This window comes from Polyodon spathula, chromosome 2 (genome assembly GCF_017654505.1).
Source record: "Polyodon spathula isolate WHYD16114869_AA chromosome 2, ASM1765450v1, whole genome shotgun sequence".
Lineage (NCBI taxonomy): Eukaryota > Metazoa > Chordata > Actinopteri > Acipenseriformes > Polyodontidae > Polyodon > Polyodon spathula.
Genome location: NC_054535.1, coordinates 64097277 through 64115938, shown reverse-complemented (window position 1 = coordinate 64115938; position 18662 = coordinate 64097277). Strand labels below are relative to the sequence as shown.

General features: G+C 42.5%; 1 protein-coding gene across 1 annotated transcript in view; it reads right to left on the bottom strand.

Moving 5' to 3' along the window:
* Nucleotides 1–18662, bottom strand: part of smc5 (structural maintenance of chromosomes 5) — a 68489-nt gene that overhangs the window by 30208 nt on the left and 19619 nt on the right. Inside the window, exons 6-8 of the mRNA XM_041226640.1 lie at nucleotides 13097–13237; nucleotides 6101–6262; nucleotides 5637–5708 (exon numbers count right to left, since the gene is read on the bottom strand). Of these exons, the coding sequence (XP_041082574.1) occupies nucleotides 5637–5708; nucleotides 6101–6262; nucleotides 13097–13237 (375 nt within the window). The remainder of the gene's footprint in view (nucleotides 1–5636; nucleotides 5709–6100; nucleotides 6263–13096; nucleotides 13238–18662) is intronic.

Here is an 18662-nt window from a genome sequence, read left to right as displayed (position 1 = left end):
CCCAAAGAACACTATCCCTACTGTGAAGCACGGTGGTGGCAGCATCATGTTGTAGCAATGTTTCTCATCAGGAGGGACTGGGCCACTTTTCAGGATAGAAGGGAAAATGAATGGAGCAAAGTACAGAGCAGGCCTTGTAAAAAACTTGCTGCCCTCTGCAAGAAAGCTGAAACTGTGATCGAAGTTCATCTTTCAGCATGACAATGACCCAAAGCACACAACCAAAGCTACACTGCAGTGGCTAAAAAACTAAAAAATAAATGTCCTTGAGTGGCCCAGTCAGAGCCCCAACCTAAACCCAATCAAAAATTTGTAGCATGACGAAGATTGCTGTCCATCAACACTCCCCAAGGAACTTGATACAGCCTGAACAGTTTTGTAAAGAAAAATGGTCAAATATTGCCAAATCTAGGTGTGCAAAGTTGGTAGAAACCTATCCCAACAGAATCACAGCTGTAATTGCTGCCAAAGGTGCTTCCACCAAGTATTAACTCAGTAGGGGTTGAGACTTATCCAGTTAGGATCTTTGAGTTGTGTATTTAATATACTTTTAATATTTTAGTATTTTTTAATTTGTCAAAAACGTTTTTTCCCCTGTATATATATGGGTGTGTGTGTGTATATATATATATATATATATATATATATATATATATATATAATATATATATATATATATATATATACACACACACACACACACACAGTGGCTCTCAAAAGTATTCTCCCCCCCTTCCCCCCCCCCCCCCATTTTACTTTTCCACAATTTATTGTGTTACAACATGGAATCAAAATGGATTTAATTAGGGGTTTTTGCCACTGAAAAAAGTCCATAATGTCAAAGTGAAAAATAAAATCTACAAATTATTCTAAATTAAAACTACAAATATAAAATAGAAAAAAATTGATTGCATAAGTATTCACCCCCTTTGCTATGACACACCTAAATAAATTGGTGCAACCAATTGTCTTTAGAAGTCCCATGATTAGTTGAATGGAGTCAATCTGTGTGCAATTAAGGTGTTTCACATGATTTCAGGTTAAATACACCTGGTCTCTGGGAGGTCCCACAGTTGGTTAGTACATTTCCTAACAAACTACATCATGAAGACGAAGGAACATTCAAAGCAAATCCAGAATAAGGTTCTTCAAAAGCACCAATCAAGGGTAGGATACGAGAACATTTCCAAGGCCTTGACTATCCCCCGGAGCACAGTAAAGTCCTTTACTAAGAAATGGAGGGAAATGGCACAACTGTGAATCTGTCTAGAACAGGCTTTCCTCAAAAACTGAGTATCCGGGCAAGAAAGGCACTAGTCAAGGAGGTCACCAAAGAGGCTTCACAAAACTGGCCTTTATTGGAGAGTGGCAAAAAGAAAGCCATTGTTAAAAAAACTCACATCAAAATCTCAGCTAGAGTTTGTCAGAAGGCATGTGGGAGACTCTGAGACCAAGAGAAAGAAGATTCTATTGTCTGATGAGGCCAAAATAGAGCTTTTTGGCCTCAACAATAAGCACTATGTTTGGCGCAAGCCTAACATCGCACATCATCCTGAGAACACCATCCCTACCATGAAGCATGGTGGTGGCAGCATCATGCTATGGGGATGCTTCTCTGAGTCAGGGCCTGGAAAGCTTGTGGAGATAGAGTGCAAAATGGTTGCAGCAAAGTACAGAGAAATCCCAGAGGAAAACCTGCTGAAGTCTGCAAGGGACCTGGGACTTGGGAGAAGATTCATCTTCCAGCAGAACAATGACATCAAACATACAGCCAAAGCCACACTGGAGTGGCTTAAAAACAGTCAAAGCCCGGACCTCAATCCAATTGAGAATATGTGGAAAAAGTTGAAAATTGCTGTTCACCAAAAGGTCCCCATCCAACAGACGGAGCAATTTTGAGAAGAACAATGGTCAAAAATTGAGGTGTCCAGATGTGCAAAGCTGGTAGACTTATCCAGATAGACTCATGGCTGTAATTGCTGCCAAAGGTGCCTCTACCAAATATTGACTCAAGGGGGTGAAAACTTATGCAATCAATTATTTTCTGTTTTGTATTTGTAATTAATTTAGAACAATTTGTAGATTTTGTTTTTTACTTTGACATTATGGACTTTTTTTGTGTTGATCAGTGGCTGAAACTCCTAATTAAATGCATTTTAATTCCATGTTGCAAGAGGGGTGAATACTTTGGAGAAGCCACGTGGAAAAGTAGAGAGCAGTTTAGAAGCAGAAAGGAGAAATTGCATCTTTGAATTGCTTTAATCAGAAAACAGAAAACAGAGGACATTGGGGAAACACAGCCGCGTGTGTTGTTTTTTTTCTGATAACAAACAATATTTTATTTTATTTTTTTTTTTTAAACAAAATGATTTGCGTAAAAGTGAACTGGTAAATTAAGCCTATTTATTTATAGCGTACCTCCTCCAGGAAATCTGGGAAGGCCAGGAACTTCGCCTGCGTCCAAGAAACGGATCGGCGTGGTTCTGCTGCTGGCATCCAGGGGGCCTGCAGTTCGGCTCCTTAAGTGCCGAAACAGATCTAGACAACGGGGAGCAATGGCTTCCAAGGCTACATCGAAACCAGCCGGTGAGTTATATTCAACAGCGGAGATGCGGCAAGGCCTAGTCTCGTGGAGGAGAGCATGGCTGGAAGAGTCACTCAACAGCGGGGGTATAGCAAGGCTTGGCCTCGTGAAGGAACTGTCTACTCTCGGAAAGAAATAGGCAACCACTCACGGGTGACTGCATAGGCAGTCACTCACACGACAGATAACAGAGCGGCCTACCACGCAAGCGAGGTGGCTGTTGAAAAGACAGAGAGGTAAAAGGACTCTGTCTTTTCAAAGTCGTTGATTCCAGGAAAGCGACGAGCCAGCTTTCAGCACAAATGCAAGGGAAATACAATCGACTCAAGAAGCTCTTTTCTATCAACACACTCAGCTCAACACAGAGGTCTCACCGTACCGTCTTGAGAAAGAAAATGGTGGGCGAGACCAAGCGCATCATCCCAGTAAGAGGCCTATCGGAAGCTGAGGTATAGAGAGCGCCGCGATACCTACCCAATGGGCGGGTATATCCTATACGTGATGTCATTGGTGGTCATCTTCAAATTGAAAGGGAACCATATTTAACACAAACAGGGGATCAGTTGCTGATGTACAACGGCAGTCAATCTAAAGATGAGCCCCACTGCTCAAAAGAAAAATAAATAGCCTTATTCTCGTATGATTACAAAGACATATCCATGTGACTTTTCCGTTAAACAATTGTTAATAGGTGTGGGGAGAAAGCTATACACTTGAATTTCCCCGCAGACAGAGACCAATACCTTCCTTAAAAGGGTACATTGGTACTACATGAAAGACAAAACAAACTATCCCACCTTGCTGTTCCGAATGTATTTGGTCATCATACAATAATCCGTATATGCCCAAACATCTGCATAATGCTTCGCTGCTATGTCCAAAATCAATATCTTCCCCACAACGTACAAACACGGTCACCAGTCCTGGGTGCGTGCTGCAGTGCTGGTGGTGGGTGATACAAGTTTATTCGTGACAAAAGTGAAATTCTGTTCCAACAGCTCCGAAATGCGTTAGCCGTCTAATAACAAACAATTAAACAAACAAAACAAAACTCACCGTACTTTTTAAAATTATTGGGTCTCTCACAGGTCCTTACAGGTTTAAATGCAAAACGAAGGAACAGATTAGTGAATGAATCCTGGTCAACAATCTCCTTTCCGACCTGTGAGGGCACTGTATAACATGAACAGTGTACCCTGGACTGGATGGTTTGGCAGTTCATTCCAGGGTCAGTCTGAAGTCGGCCATCCAAAAATGGGACGAGTCACAACACTAGTAGGCGATGTGTCACTCATGTATTGGAGGATATATGATTGCACTCACTACCGAAGGGGAAGTCACTGAGGGTATATCAGAGGATGTAGCAAATATATCTGTTCCTTTGTTATGGTTAGAAAGGACCAGTGAAGGAGTACTGTGTTCTAAAGAAACTAAGTTTTTGTTTCTCTATTAAACGATTACGTTTGTCGTTTATAGAAGGCTAATATCCGAGAGCTAGATAGAGCCAGTAAATAAACCCGGACTGCACTTCACCATTGTGCAAGTATAAACCTGTAAATCACCACTTTCACTAAGTGCACTCACTCTGGACTTGTGACCATGTTGTGTTTGTCTTGTTTAGTGTCTATTATTATTATTTTGGAACTGAACCCCATGGCTTATCTGCGTGATACATATTGTTGTATAGAGCCAGGTATTATTTCTGATTGCAAACCAAGCAACCCAGCCAAATAAAGAGCTGTTTAACTGTGAACTATGCTGTTTCAAATCATTTCTGAGTACTGTATCACCTCTACACCTGCACACTGCAAACCACTTTGCCACAGTATTGTATGTATATGTCTGAGTATTTACTGATATTACTTTGGATGTATAATAATTGTTGTATTGTTTTTTTTATCAAGTACGGTCTTACTTAGATCTCTCGTAGTGCTGTACTATTGAGATGTACCTGTTCTGGCCCTGTGGGCACAAACTGAATGAACTAAAACATTATCATCATCATCATCATCATCATCAAGTACACAAATGTATAAATAACTAAAAATAAATACTGTACCTTGGCTATTAGTCACTGTTTCTTTTTATTTGATTTGTGTTTGGGTAGCTACAGAAGTAATGTTTGTTTTTTCAGTTTATAGGCTTTGCAAATTGTTTCCTTAGGGGGCCATTTGTATGAACTCGTTAATTCTAAATAACATATTGGTGTACGTTATTTTTCAGAGTAGCAGTACACAATTGCAAGCGCATTACAGCGATACTGGTCAAACAAGTGCTTCATCTTGTATATTTATAAACAACCAATTCACAAAAACAACCTATATTTTATTAAATTCACAAATTTTTCCAGATCAGGGTCAAAATTTAAAAGGTCACAAAAATCAAGTACAGTGCTCCCCCTTTATAACACTGTAGTCAGGAGCCATAGGTAAGAGACTGTTGTTTGTGTTCTACCTTACAATGAAAATACTTGTGTTAGTGTAATGGCATTAGGGGACAAATGGGAGCCACAAACGTACCACCTTATAACCTGTTCCACAGTATAAAAGGGCCGTCTTATAAAGGGGGAGCACCATATGTACAAAAACAGTTTACAAATTTTTCCCACGACATATGTGACACGAAAATTCAAATACCTTCTGAAAAACTATTACATTTTAAGTACTTTCAAGCCTTGAATTTGCCACTTTCAAATTCAAGCACTTAAGTCCCGCGGGCAGGACACGGTAGTGCAATTACACATTATATTTCAAAAATCATCTGTAATATTATTACAAAAGCAAAACAGAAAAAAAAAAATGACGATCAGAAACGCTGTTGTACTGTGGTACTGAGTAAGACTTATATCAAATCTTAGTCCTAATGGCCAGGGGGTTACCTTGAATTCAAGCCCTTAACCATGCCTGTGCTGGCTATACTTTGGAAGATAATGTGATTTATTTAAGGCCATAGCCCTCCAGGCGGAAATTGCCTATGGGAGGCCGGGGGTTTAAGAGGTTAATATCAGTCTGACACACCCTCGGCAAAAATTATTCTACTGAACAAATCTTACCTCTCTGTCCTTACGATCCAGCATGTCTTGTTTCTGCTTACACTTTTGTGATGTTTCTTTGATCTCCAAAGACTATAAAACAGAAAAATGGGTTCTTTAGAAGTACTGTATTTATTGCATGTTCTAATCCATGCAGTTCTACTCAAAGGAAACTACTATACCGGCCAAACAAGCTAAATATTCTAGAATAATTGGTCTGTCTTCATAACAGAATGGCAAAGAATACCACCCTAGTTTAAAGCTTTGAGGTATCTTGATCAGCCATTAACGGCAAACTGACTGCTTCAGCTTGTTGCAAAAACACCATTCATTTCCACCAGGATTAAATCACTGAAAAAGCAGCATTATACACAAAGAAATATAAAAGTAATTCATTAATTTCTTATGTGTTGCCCAACTTAAATGTAACAGTACAGTTTCCTAGACTGAAAACACATGTAAATTTCTGATAATGCAGCGTTTACCTTGTCCTTCATCTTCTTCTCAATGACTTCAATTTGCCTGTCAAAAGCCTGGATTTTGCGTAGCATCGGTGCCTGGTCATCCTTCAGCTTTTTCAAATCTTTTTTCACCTGGTCGCGCTCATTCTTCGTACCTTCATACTGCGTCCTAACAGTTTCGTATTCCTGAGTGTAGTGGAAAAGTAGTTTAAAGTGTAAGTGAAATGCAGCACTACATTAGTGTCTCTTTTATAAAAGTATACTAAAAACGGAACACAAACACACAATCTTAAAATCAGGGTTCATACACTTATGCAAGTGTAAATTTCCAGGCTTTTTCCAGGCCCACCATGCAAATAAAAACACACACACAAAAATAATAATAGTGTATAGCACATAAATGGACACAAAATACTGTACTTGCCAAATTAGAAGTGTGTGCATTCCAGCTAAGCCAATTAAAACGTCCCATCCAAATCAATACAATCCAAAAAGGTAAGAACTGTATCTCAAAAAGGTTCATTAAAGTGCACTATGTAAACAGTAAAACTGAACTTGTACATATTTCTTCTGTTTGTCATTCTTTAGCAGTGCTGAACTGAGTTATTTCTTTGCTCTTCAATACTAATTTGCAATTTATTTTCACATCAATCATTTTAACATTTACTTTTCAGATCGCCACTTCAAAAGAATAAAGTTTAAAACAGGTTATTAAAATAATGCATTCAAAATACGAAATTGTATAAATAATAATAATAATAATAATAATGACTGACCACAGAGAAACGCTTGCATGTACGTCTCTGTTCAAAGCAAGCTGTAGAGTCAGTAGAAGGGGGGTGGGGGGGGTCATCATATTATTTATTTTGTGCAATAAAGTAACAGAATTGAATATACGGGGGGGTGGGGGTCTTAAACCATTCTCTGTGTCTTCTTGGTTTCTGGTCTCCAACTCCCCCACTGACAGAGAATGCATTTAAAAAGAGTCGTGCTTTTAAAAAAGAGAATGCTTTTAAAAATGGCTTATCTTCACGATCGCTGAATGACCCATTCGGCGCCACAAGCCAAACAATTCTAGGTGTCCTGACACCAAGACGAGAATCAGTCATCATAAATCCAGCCGACTGGGGGTGAAATAGCAGACCCATGGAGAACAAGGGGCCGCATCGGTACGAGACCAACCAATGAAAGACACTTCGTGGACTCGGGCACTGCCCAAAATAACCAGACTAACCAATCATAGGGTTGAAGAGAGAATCACGAAACCCACGGACTTTCGAAGTGAGCTGCAAGCTTCTCTGCGAGCTGAGGTTTCCAGCGTGCTGCTGTGAACAAAGTTCCAGAATCATGGGAGCACACATGCTCGAATTCACAGAAGGCAAGGAAGAACCAATGTTCTGAATAATGGCTAAAATCATCTTCTGAGGAAGGGCTCTGCCGTCTGATCTACAAGAGACTGGACCAGTAAACAGGATACAGCATTAATCGAAACGCGGGTCTTTGTTTCCACCTATCTGCACAAAATGAACTGATGTGGCAATTCTTTTGTAGGCTTTACAAGAACACTTATATAACTTTTCAATTGCAACGCATTAGCTGAACTGAGCTGAATCTGAAAAACGGAACTATTCCCAGTGGGAAAACTGCCGACAACAAAGATAATTGTGACAGGATGACAGAGGGTTGAGTCTCAGAGACAATGTAAAGTAAAAAAAAAAAAAAGTTCTTTATTAAATAAAATAATCAAATAAACAGGCACAAGGGCCAACAGAAAGAGGTTCAAACGGAAATAATCAAAATGAACTTAGAAAGTAAACGGTCAGGTTCCAGGTCTTTAAACAAGATACTCCTTTCTTTTAAAACACAAAAACTCTCCAACACAAAAGCAAACTCCCAAACAAAACAACACCCTCCAGCCAGGGCCTCTCCCCTGGCTTTTATCCCCTGTGGCTGGAGCCCAATTAATCAATAATTACTAATTATTCAATTAGAGCTCCAGCCACATTCTCACATGTTTTCCTGGCAGGGAGAAACATAACCCCCTCCCTGCCAGTTCCAAACATATTCATATAGACGGGGAGTTCCCCGTCACATAATGTTGCAAGCCTTGGAGATCAACAAGCTGATCTTCATTTGAAAATAACTATTTGTTTATTGCGAGCCTACACAATACAATGCGTACTGCAAAGTACGGTCTACATTGGAACTGTGGATCTGGAGAGCTGCAGTATTCAACAGACTGACTTCTGAATATGGAAATTGATAAGTATTCAACATGTCTAATATTAAATACTTTATGACTCGAGTCAAAGTAAATGAAGCAAATGCTATCAAGTTAAGTGGAAACTGTTCTAGAAATAGAACATAACTTCCTGTTTTAGAGTGTAAGAAATTATGATGTTTGTTTGAAATGTGCAACTCAAAAGGAGTTGCCTCGTAAATGCAGATAATTTCATCATTGCCCCATTTCTGAGTTAATTTGAATATATAATCAACTGAGGTTGATAACATATTAGTTTGGTACATCACGTCTAAACTTAATTAACTTGGTAAAACTAATTTGCTAAATTAGGTACTGGAATGTTGGATTCCGTTCTGAATTAATGATCGATTACAACGAGAAACGGGTTATGAAAATACTAATGCAAAGTAGACACTTTGTGTGATAAGACATACTCAATATTAGTACATTAACCATGTATGCTAATGATGTTATGGTTGTTGTAATCGTTTACGTTGAGTTTTTTCCTCAACGGTAGCCATTACGGGAATCAATGAACTGCAACATTATAACTCAGCGAACATTATATATTACGGCTCCAACTATTTGTATCCATCAAACCCTGTAATAATCAAATAAACAGGCACAAGGGCCAACAGAAAGAGGTTCAAACGGAAATAATCAAAATGAACTTAGAAAGTAAACGGTCAGGTTCCAGGTCTTTAAACAAGATACTCCTTTCTTTTTAAAACACAAAACTCTCCAACACAAAAGCAAACTCCCAAACAAAACAACACCCTCCAGCCAGGGCCTCTCCCCTGGCTTTTATCCCCTGTGGCTGGAGCCCAATTAATCAATAATTACTAATTATTCAATTAGAGCTCCAGCCACATTCTCACATGTTTTCCTGGCAGGGAGAAACATAACCCCCTCCCTGCCAGTTCCAAACATATTCATATAGACGGGGAGTTCCCCGTCACATAATGTTGCAAGCCTTGGAGATCAACAAGCTGATCTTCATTTGAAAATAACTATTTGTTTATTGCGAGCCTACACAATACAATGCGTACTGCAAAGTACGGTCTACATTGGAACTGTGGATCTGGAGAGCTGCAGTATTCAACAGACTGACTTCTGAATATGGAAATTGATAAGTATTCAACATGTCTAATATTAAATACTTTCTTGAGTCAAAGTAAATGAAGCAAATGCTATCAAGTTAAGTGGAAACTGTTCTAGAAATAGAACATAACTTCCTGTTTTAGAGTGTGTAAGAAATGTATTATGTTTGTTTGAAATGTGCAACTCAAAAGGAGTTGCCTCGTAAATGCAGAGAATTTCATCATTGCCCCATTTCTGAGTTAATTTGAATATATAATCAACTGAGGTTGATAACATATTAGTTTGGTACATCACGTCTAAACTTAATTAACTTGGTAAAACTAATTTGCTAAATTAGGTACTGGAATGTTGGATTCCGTTCTGAATTAATGATCGATTACAACGAGAAACGGGTTATGAAAATACTAATGCAAAGTAGACACTTTGTGTGATAAGACATACTCAATATTAGTACATTAACCATGTATGCTAATGATGTTATGGTTGTTGTAACCATTTGACTGTGGAATCAATGAACTGCACATTACTATTCACGCATATCTCTAACCAATAGCATTTCCTTTCTGTAATATTAGATTAGTTTTGCACTCCTTTTTTTCCTTAAACGATTGTTTTATATTTCTGACACGTTGTGTGGATGTCAATTGTTGTCAAGGGAATCCGAGTTCTACATGATATCACCGAACTATTATGGTATGTCTCAGTTATTAACATTTGGACGTTCATAAACAGTGTGCCTAGAGACTAATTTATATATAAATAAATTGTATACCAAAGTCACTACAGCCCTTTTCACACTGGCATGCTCTACCCAGGTCATGCAGGTCTGCTAAACAAAAAAAACAAAAAAGATCCTTGGGGATGTGAAACCTTCACCCAGGTGTGGCTGTTTGTTATTGTGTCGGCTTACGAACAGCTGCCATGCATTTTGTCTTGCTCAGCCCGGGTCAAAGCATGTTAACACACATCCTGAGGTGGGTCGTTGGGACTTCGGTACGACCTAGGAACATGGTTTCACATAATGCGGGAATGTGACCCCGAGTAGCCAGAACATGGGTACGGACCCAGGTAGATGTACAAGCGAGAAAGGGGCTTTGTAATTAGATAACAAGAATACTTTTCATAGCAAAAGGCAACAATAACACTGTGGAACAACATTTCAAGGCTTTTCCAGGTCAATCCAAAAAACGATCAAATTTAAAGGCTTTGAGGCCTTGAATATTATCAAGTGAAAATCAAAGCTTTGAGCCCTATTAAATCCACTAAAATATATAAAAGCACAAAGCAACAAGGAAAATGAAGAAAAAAAATGTAAAACTAGGACATGTTGAGTAATCCCTTGTGGTATATGACATAGTGCGGATAAACAACTGCATCTTTTAATACCTGTATATACACTTAATATACAGAGCCATTCATCAAGCAACATTGTATAGCAAATCAGGAAAACTGGAAGAATGATAAGCAAAGGAAAAATGTCTGACAGACACTGCGATGCACAGTTTGGCCACCAGAGGGTTGTTCAGGTATAAACAGGCTGGATGCATACAGTTCCTCAGCACTCACACAAGAAGGACATGTGTTTATCTGTCGAAAATGGATGTAACAGTGCAATAACAGCTACAACTTTTGCTAGCAAGCACCCTGACAGAGACAACTCCAAGATCAACGGTAACCAGATTAGTGGAACAATTCATTCAGACCAGAAAATACAAGATTGCAAATAAATCCAACGTCCCTCATCTGCCACCACTGGTGAAGTTGCAATTGTCTTTTTGGGAACCGCACTTGAGCCCGAGAAAGTCAACACAAAAAACGGCACAAATGGCTTACAGATGGTACTAGCCAGTTGTCTGCATGGATGATTCTTCATCATATTAAGTCTCATCCACACAAAACTAACTCTGTGCCAGGATTATCTGTTGCAGACAGATGCCAGGTAAGATTAAGGGAATTTTTTCTGATTGTCTCACGAACAAGTGCAAGGCAGATCACAGATTGTCCGCAACACAAAATAAAAACAGGCTTGCGATATTAGTACTATGTACGTACATTTTGTTTATTCAAAATCTGCTGGTAGAATGTCAGCACAAAATCCAAATAATAATAAATACTGTTGAGCAACACAGATGTTTTCGTGCTGCTTCATGTGCAGGGAGGAGACGTTTTCAAAGGCGACAAATGAGGAGGAACGCTATATTTTTTTCAATTTTGTTGGCTGTTGCATTGTCAGTGGCATTATCCCGACATCAGTGAGTTGTAAGACGTCCCCATCAATCCCTGTTAATCAACCTTTCTCGTCTCAATAGGATTGTATGTTATGACACAAATGTGTGTCAAGGCAGAGAGACCAATTTTGCGAGAGACCAAGCTATTTAACATGAAAATAATAATGTTAATAATTATAATATATACAGTGCCCTGGCAGAATAAAATGAGCAAAATGAGCATTGGAAATAACGTTATTCTAAGATGTATTTAGTTTAATATTTTATATTAAACTATACTTATTTAGAAATTATATATGTTTACGTTTCTTGAACACTCATTCATGCTGTGAACTGTGGATTATGTATTACATTACCAGTCAGTTCGGTTTGTTTCTGTTGCATTGTGAATTTTAACATGATTGCTTTCACACTGACCAACTGATGAAACTAATGAAAACGCATTAGTTCCTCCTCAGTCGAGCCGAGACAACCCTTTCAAGCGAATCCCAGTACTCTTTGGTCCGCACTCTGATGCAAAACTAACACTTGACGTTTCACACCTGAACAAAACGAACCGAACTTAGGTGTTAACGGAATTCTGGCGCGAATTATCCTCTCCAAAACGAACTAGGTGTGAAAGGCCCCTTAAGCACTGCAAACCGCATAGATCAAGGTGACGGGCACTTTTAGAGACGCACCGATTGCGTTTTTTGGAGCCCGACTCAGATTACCGACATTGCATATCAATAAATGGCAGAAACTGATTCAGAAATGTTTTCCGTTAATACCATTGTAAACCATCACTTGAAATTGTAATTTGACACTGTCACAGAATATGTTGCAGATTTTACTTATTTTAGGTATTTTGATAGGTTCTGCCAGAAGTGAATTTAGCAAAACACTAGTAAATCAATAGCATGTGACATCATGCTGATGGGTGAATTTACTAACTTGTACAGTACACGTTTTTATTCCAGTCACAATTTTCAGGAAAGCCAAATAAATGTAAAACATGCTGAACTATTACAATTCACCTGAGAACGACTAAACAAAAATCTCCCGTTTAGGTGTACTGTCGCCTGCAGAATGAGCATCTGCATCCCATATTAGTACTGCCCTCTGTTGACTGAAACTGCAATTTGATTGGTTAGCCACAAGACGTATGTTGCTGTACACATTGCAGATGTGGCGTTCACAGGCTCCCGCTTCTCTCTGATCTTTAGCTACTGTGCCACTGCATAGATGCTGGCACACGCCTACAGGAAGCCTCAGCTTTCATTATACAAAACACTTAACATATTTATGAAGCACTCGACATACGGACCACCGAGTACATTGGAAGCCCTTGTCTGTCCAAATATTTGACTGTCCCAGGCAAACTGACAAGCCTTAAAATACAACCCTGGTTCTCTTTGTGGACCTGCTGTCAGCTTATGGCAGTTAGAATACAAGTGCTGTCTAACTTACCACCCAAGGCTTTTTCCTCTCCAGCATGTTGATCATATCCAAGTGTCGTTTCCTCTCGTAATAACGTTCCACATCCTGTTTATAGCGCTCATTTCTGTGCTTCATTTTTTCCAGGAAACTCGATTTCTCTTTGCACAAATTCTGTAAAATAAATAAATAAATACATAAATAAATAAAAATAAAAACAAATTACATTTTCCACATTAAACTATTGAGTTCTGATTTCAAACCTTAAAACCAGTTCATGTACCTAATCGATACCATAAAATACTTCCTTTCATGAACTGGCTGCAAGTTAATTTGCTTCTCAGATTTGGTCCTCCAACCCGCGGCTTACTGTACCAGTTAACATATTACCTAGAGATATATTTGTTTGAAATTTGTTGCGCACCCCACCCATTATTAGGATAGGTGAAGCAGGCGTCTGGTGATTCTGCCTATGGACAGCGCTCAGTGCTGCTCATGAACTTTGCTGTTTTCAACTCATTGTATAATTAAACACTAAATCAGTGAAGCATAATCTTTAGGCATTTTTTAGAAGTATCAGTAAACATACCTAATAATCACAATACTTCTACTTTGACAGTTTTTGTTTTATTTATTAGGCACGGCTGTATTTTAATAACAGCAACAGTGGTTGTTTGAATTTGTTTTTGGTGTAAGAAATGTATCCATTTCTTATTTGCAAAAGAAATGAGGAAGAAAACAAGAATCTACCGAAAGTGCAGAGACAAAGTTATATAGAGTCCATCTGGATCACTGTCATGTTGGCTTTAATACAACGTGTAGCATTGTTAGTTATTATAGTTTTATCTTGAAGTCAATGTTTTTGATGTTATGAACATTTAAAATGGCACACAAATTAAGTAAATGGTAAAATGATAAACATTAACACTATTTTGGATTATTATAATTTTGCAGAATAGAAAGCGAATACAAGTGTTTCCAAAGAGAGAATACTGTCTTCTAATTCTGTGCATCCAAAGAAATGCAACTGACAGAAGAATTAAGCCTACTGTTTGGTATTCTGTCCTAAACCAGCAGTTTGACAGTCCCAAACTCTTGACATACATTATATATTAAATAAAACAGGAAAAAAAAGGTGTTAATCAGATTATTCGGCCTTTTATTCGAACTGTGGTACAGCTCAGTGAGCAAAAATTGAAAAGGGTTACTTCAGTTTAAACCTCCAGACAGAAGGGGTACAGTTTAAAACAAAAGCCGAAACATACTGTACATATCAAACACCATCAGCTTCAAATACAAAACGTTAGTTTACCTACCATAAACCTGTTTCCCTGAAAGAGAAGATGGCCACCAAAAACATTGTTATGAGATATACGCCTGCCTATTGGTAGGTGTCACTGACCTCTTTCTATCAAAGCTGCTGATAGGCAACCCCTTCCCTCGGTGACCTCCTCGGTCCCACCTACCGAGGGTATATAATCGTCACGCAGGGAAGGATCTCTGTTCGCGACGAAACCATGATGACGACGACGTGACCTTGCGGTTGGTGGCCATCTTCTCTTTCAAGTAACCAGGTTTGCGGTAGGTAAACTAATGTTCCCTTTCAATTCAAAGATGGCCACCAAAACATCGTTATGGGAAAACGAGTACCAGAGCCGTCGTGAGGGAGAGAAGAATGGCAGCATACAAGGGACGCCTTAGCCCTGCCTGACAAACGGTCAGCGGTGTGAGCGTGCAACCTCAAGGACCCTTGTGGCATTGAGGGATCTATCAGGTCTAGGCAACAGAACCTGAAAAAAGCCCTGCTAGCCACATCACAAATCTCAGCCATGGAGGGACCTTGAAAGAGGGCCCATGACGTAGCCTCTCATGGAATGTGCGGCTACCTGCCCAGGCGGGGGTAAGCCAGCACCATCATACGCTGTTGAGACTATGTCCGCAATCCAATGCAGCAGTCGCTGCTTCAAAAGGGGCTGTCCAGGGTCCGTGTCCCATGACAGACGAAGAGCTGGTCAGACTGACACAGCGCTCTCGTTCTATCCACATAACATCTCAATGCCCGAACCGGGCAGACGAAGTTCAACTTCTTATTCTCCTCCAAAGTAAACAGTGGAGGATGAAGGGACTCTAGTTCCACAGACTGATTAATGTGGAAGGCTGTAACCACCTTGGGGAGGAAAGCAGGATTTGCACACAGTGACACTCTGCTACCATCATCCCAAATACGCATGCAGGAGCTATGCACAGACAGCGCCAGCAGCTCATTAACCCGCTTTGCAGAGGCGATAGCCAACAGGAAGGCTGTCTTCATAGACAGATACTTCAACTCAATGGAGTATATAGGCTCAAACGGGGCCTGTGTGAGAGCCTCCAGTACAACCTCAAGGCTCCAGGCTCAAGGACGCCTTCTCTGACCTTTGAGAAAGGCCAGGAGTAATTGCAGGAGGTGGGAAAGCGTAAAGGAGCACTCTGGGCCATACGTGGGCTAGGGCGTCGATGCCAAGTGGAGGAGGGAGTACCACAGGGGGAGAGTTGCCCTCCTAGGAGGGCCTAACCACTAAGCGCCTCAGAGAAACCGGGCCAGAAAAAGCACGCCCGGAGACCCTGAGTTAACGAGGGCATGGTAAGCAGAAATGGCCGCTAGGTATACCTTCAGCGTGGAAGGTGATCTACCAACCTCAAGCAAATCTTGCAGAAACTGCAAGACGACAGACATGGGACAAGAGATTGGATCATGACCGCGAGTATGGCATCAATCTTGGAAATATTTCCACTTATAGGCGTACAGCGACCTACTGGAATGCGCCCTAGCATTCTGCAACGTACCCACAACCGCGTCCGACAGCCCTAAGGCTGACCAGCGGTCCCTTTCAGGGGCCAGACTCCTAACTGAAGCCTGCCCGACTCCGGTTGCCAAAGCACGCATCTCGCCTGAATGAGGAGATCCCAGCGAAGCGGGATCTCCCAGGGCGGGCCGTTCAATAGCTGCCACAGGGTCGAGAGCCACCTGGGGACACTAGGAGAACTGACGCCTTCTCTGACCTTTGAGAAAGGCCGGGAGTAATGGCAGGAGGCTGGAAAGCGTAAAGGAGCACTCTGGGCCATACGTGGGCTAGGGCGTCGATGCCAAGTGGAGGAGGGAGTACCACAGGGGGCAATGAATTGCCTCCGCCGAGCCGAAAAGATCGACCTGTGCCTTCCCTAACCATTCCCAAATGCGCTCCGCCAACTGCAGGTGGAACCGCCACTCCAACGGATACAGACCATCCTTCGAGAGGAGGTCCGCAGCCCAATTGTCCATGCCCAGAATATGCATCGCCCAAAGGGACAGCAGATTCCGTTGGCCCCAAGTCAGTAGGCTGAAGGTGAGTAGATGAAACACCGGGGACGAAAGGCCACCCTGGTGGTTGACATACGCCACCAATGATGTGTTTTCTGTACGAATCAACACATGCTTGTTCAGCACTATGGGTAGGAAGCACTGGAGGGCAAGGAACATTGCCTGCAGCTCCAGCATATTGATATGCAAGGACGTCCAGCGGCCCAACTAGGGCCCGCTGACTCCTCTACCTTCGCATACCATGCCCCAATCTGAGTTGGAGGCGCCCCTCGTCACCACCCTGCGGTTGGAAACCACTCCCATTTGGACTCCTTGGCGCAGGTGAGAGGGAATACTCCACCAGAGCAGGGCCATCGCAATACACACTGGTCAGCCAACGGTGCCTGTCGCACTTGGGATGTAAATGAAATGCATTGAGCCCCGCCTGCAACAGGCACGTGCACAGTAAGCCCAGCGCAATGGAGGATATCGCTGCCGCCATCAGACCCAGTAACTTCAGACACAAAACAAGGGGCACCCTCGATCCCTGCCGAAACAGGGGGAGGTGGTGCTGGAGACCTGCTACTCTGTTGTCCGACAGGTAATCTCGCATCGTAGTGTCCAGCCAGCGCCCCACATACATTCACTGCATTGGCGTCAGCTGACTCTTGGCATCATTGATGGAGATGCCCAGCCTCACCAGATGCTGTCACCAGCGCCATGTGGGCCACCGCTCCCTCTCGCGACTGGGAAGAGATCAACCAGTCGTCGAGGTAATTCATCACTCTAACCCCTTGCAGCCGCAAGGGGGCGAGGATAGCGTCTACGCACTTTGAAAACATACAGGGAGCTAGGGAGAGGCCGAACAGCAGCACAGAAAACTCGTAAAGGCTGCCTTGAAAGGGCAAAGCAGAGATATTTCCTGTGCTGTGGACAAATGGGGATGTGAAAATACACATCCTGCAAGTCCACCGTGGTAAACCAGTCGCCTGGCTGGACAGACTGGAACCTCCTCCTTTTCAGAAACAAGTTAAGGAACCACAGGTCCAGGATGGGGCGAAAGCCACCGTCCTTCTTCGGGACCAGATCTCAAGTATCTCCAGTAAAACCCCTCCCTGTGAGAGGTGGGGTCTATGAGACGAATGACGCGCTTGTCCAGCAAGGCTGCCACTTCGGTCTGGAGCACCTAGTCCTGAATCGGATCCGTCGCGAATGTAGTCATGATGCCGCGAAAAGGAGGGGGTCCCAAGCGAAACTGAAGCACATAACCGTATCGTATGGTTGCGAGCACCGACCCATCGGAGGTGCAAAAGCGCCAGTAGTGCAGCTGTTGTGCCGTGAACAGAGTCTCTGCTGAGGCAGGGCTGGCTGAGGTGGTTGCTTTGGGCAAGTGTCATGGAACCGCCGTCTAGGGTGCTGCTGCGTCGACTGGCCACGGCCACGGCCACGGCGTCCACGTTGCAGGAGAGTCCTGCCCCTTGCCTGAGATGAGGCCTGTAGGTCACCCACTGGGGCTGTGGGGACTGGCACCATCCGGAGCAGGGAGAGGGAGCAACACAGCTACCTGCCTAGAAGCCGCGCGTTCTCGAAGAGACCGCTGCAAGATCTCCTCCACTGCTGGGCTAAAAGTGTGGCCTGGCAATATAGGCACGTCCAAGAACGCAGCCTTATCGGCACCAGGCACCCGCGCCTGCCACAGCTGTCTGCGCGCGACTACTAGGCCAGCCAGGCTCCAGCCCTGGGCCTGCCCCTGCAGCCGGAGACCTGGAGCAACATGTACAATAATAAATCGCAATTCCGTGGGTACCGGCTCTGGAAGCGGGGTGTCACGCAATATACCGTCCATGTATCCGACCAGCATACTGGATGTGCTAGCAAAGCGGGTACTCTGGGCTCCCGCCACGCAAGCCCTAATGACGTGCGTCTCCATAACCCTGCATTGCAGGTTTGGGCACATACGGTCCTTGGGCAGACCTCCCACCGGTGGAGCCTTTACCAAGGCTGCAATGATTGAGTCTACCGGGGGGGTGAAATTCCACCAGGGATCATGTCCATAAAATCCCCCGCCAGCCGAGACTTCTTCACCCGTTTCGCTGTAGGCAACGGGGAGCGGATGCGGGTGGACACAGACACCCGCATCGAGAGGCATGGCTGGCAGGTGTGAAATCTAGCCCTGCCCGTCATAGCTGGGGCTCACAGCGTATAGGGGTACCTACAGTGGAGTACGTGACACATAGAGCACGTTCAGACTTGCACCAGCTACTGTGGTACTAACACACT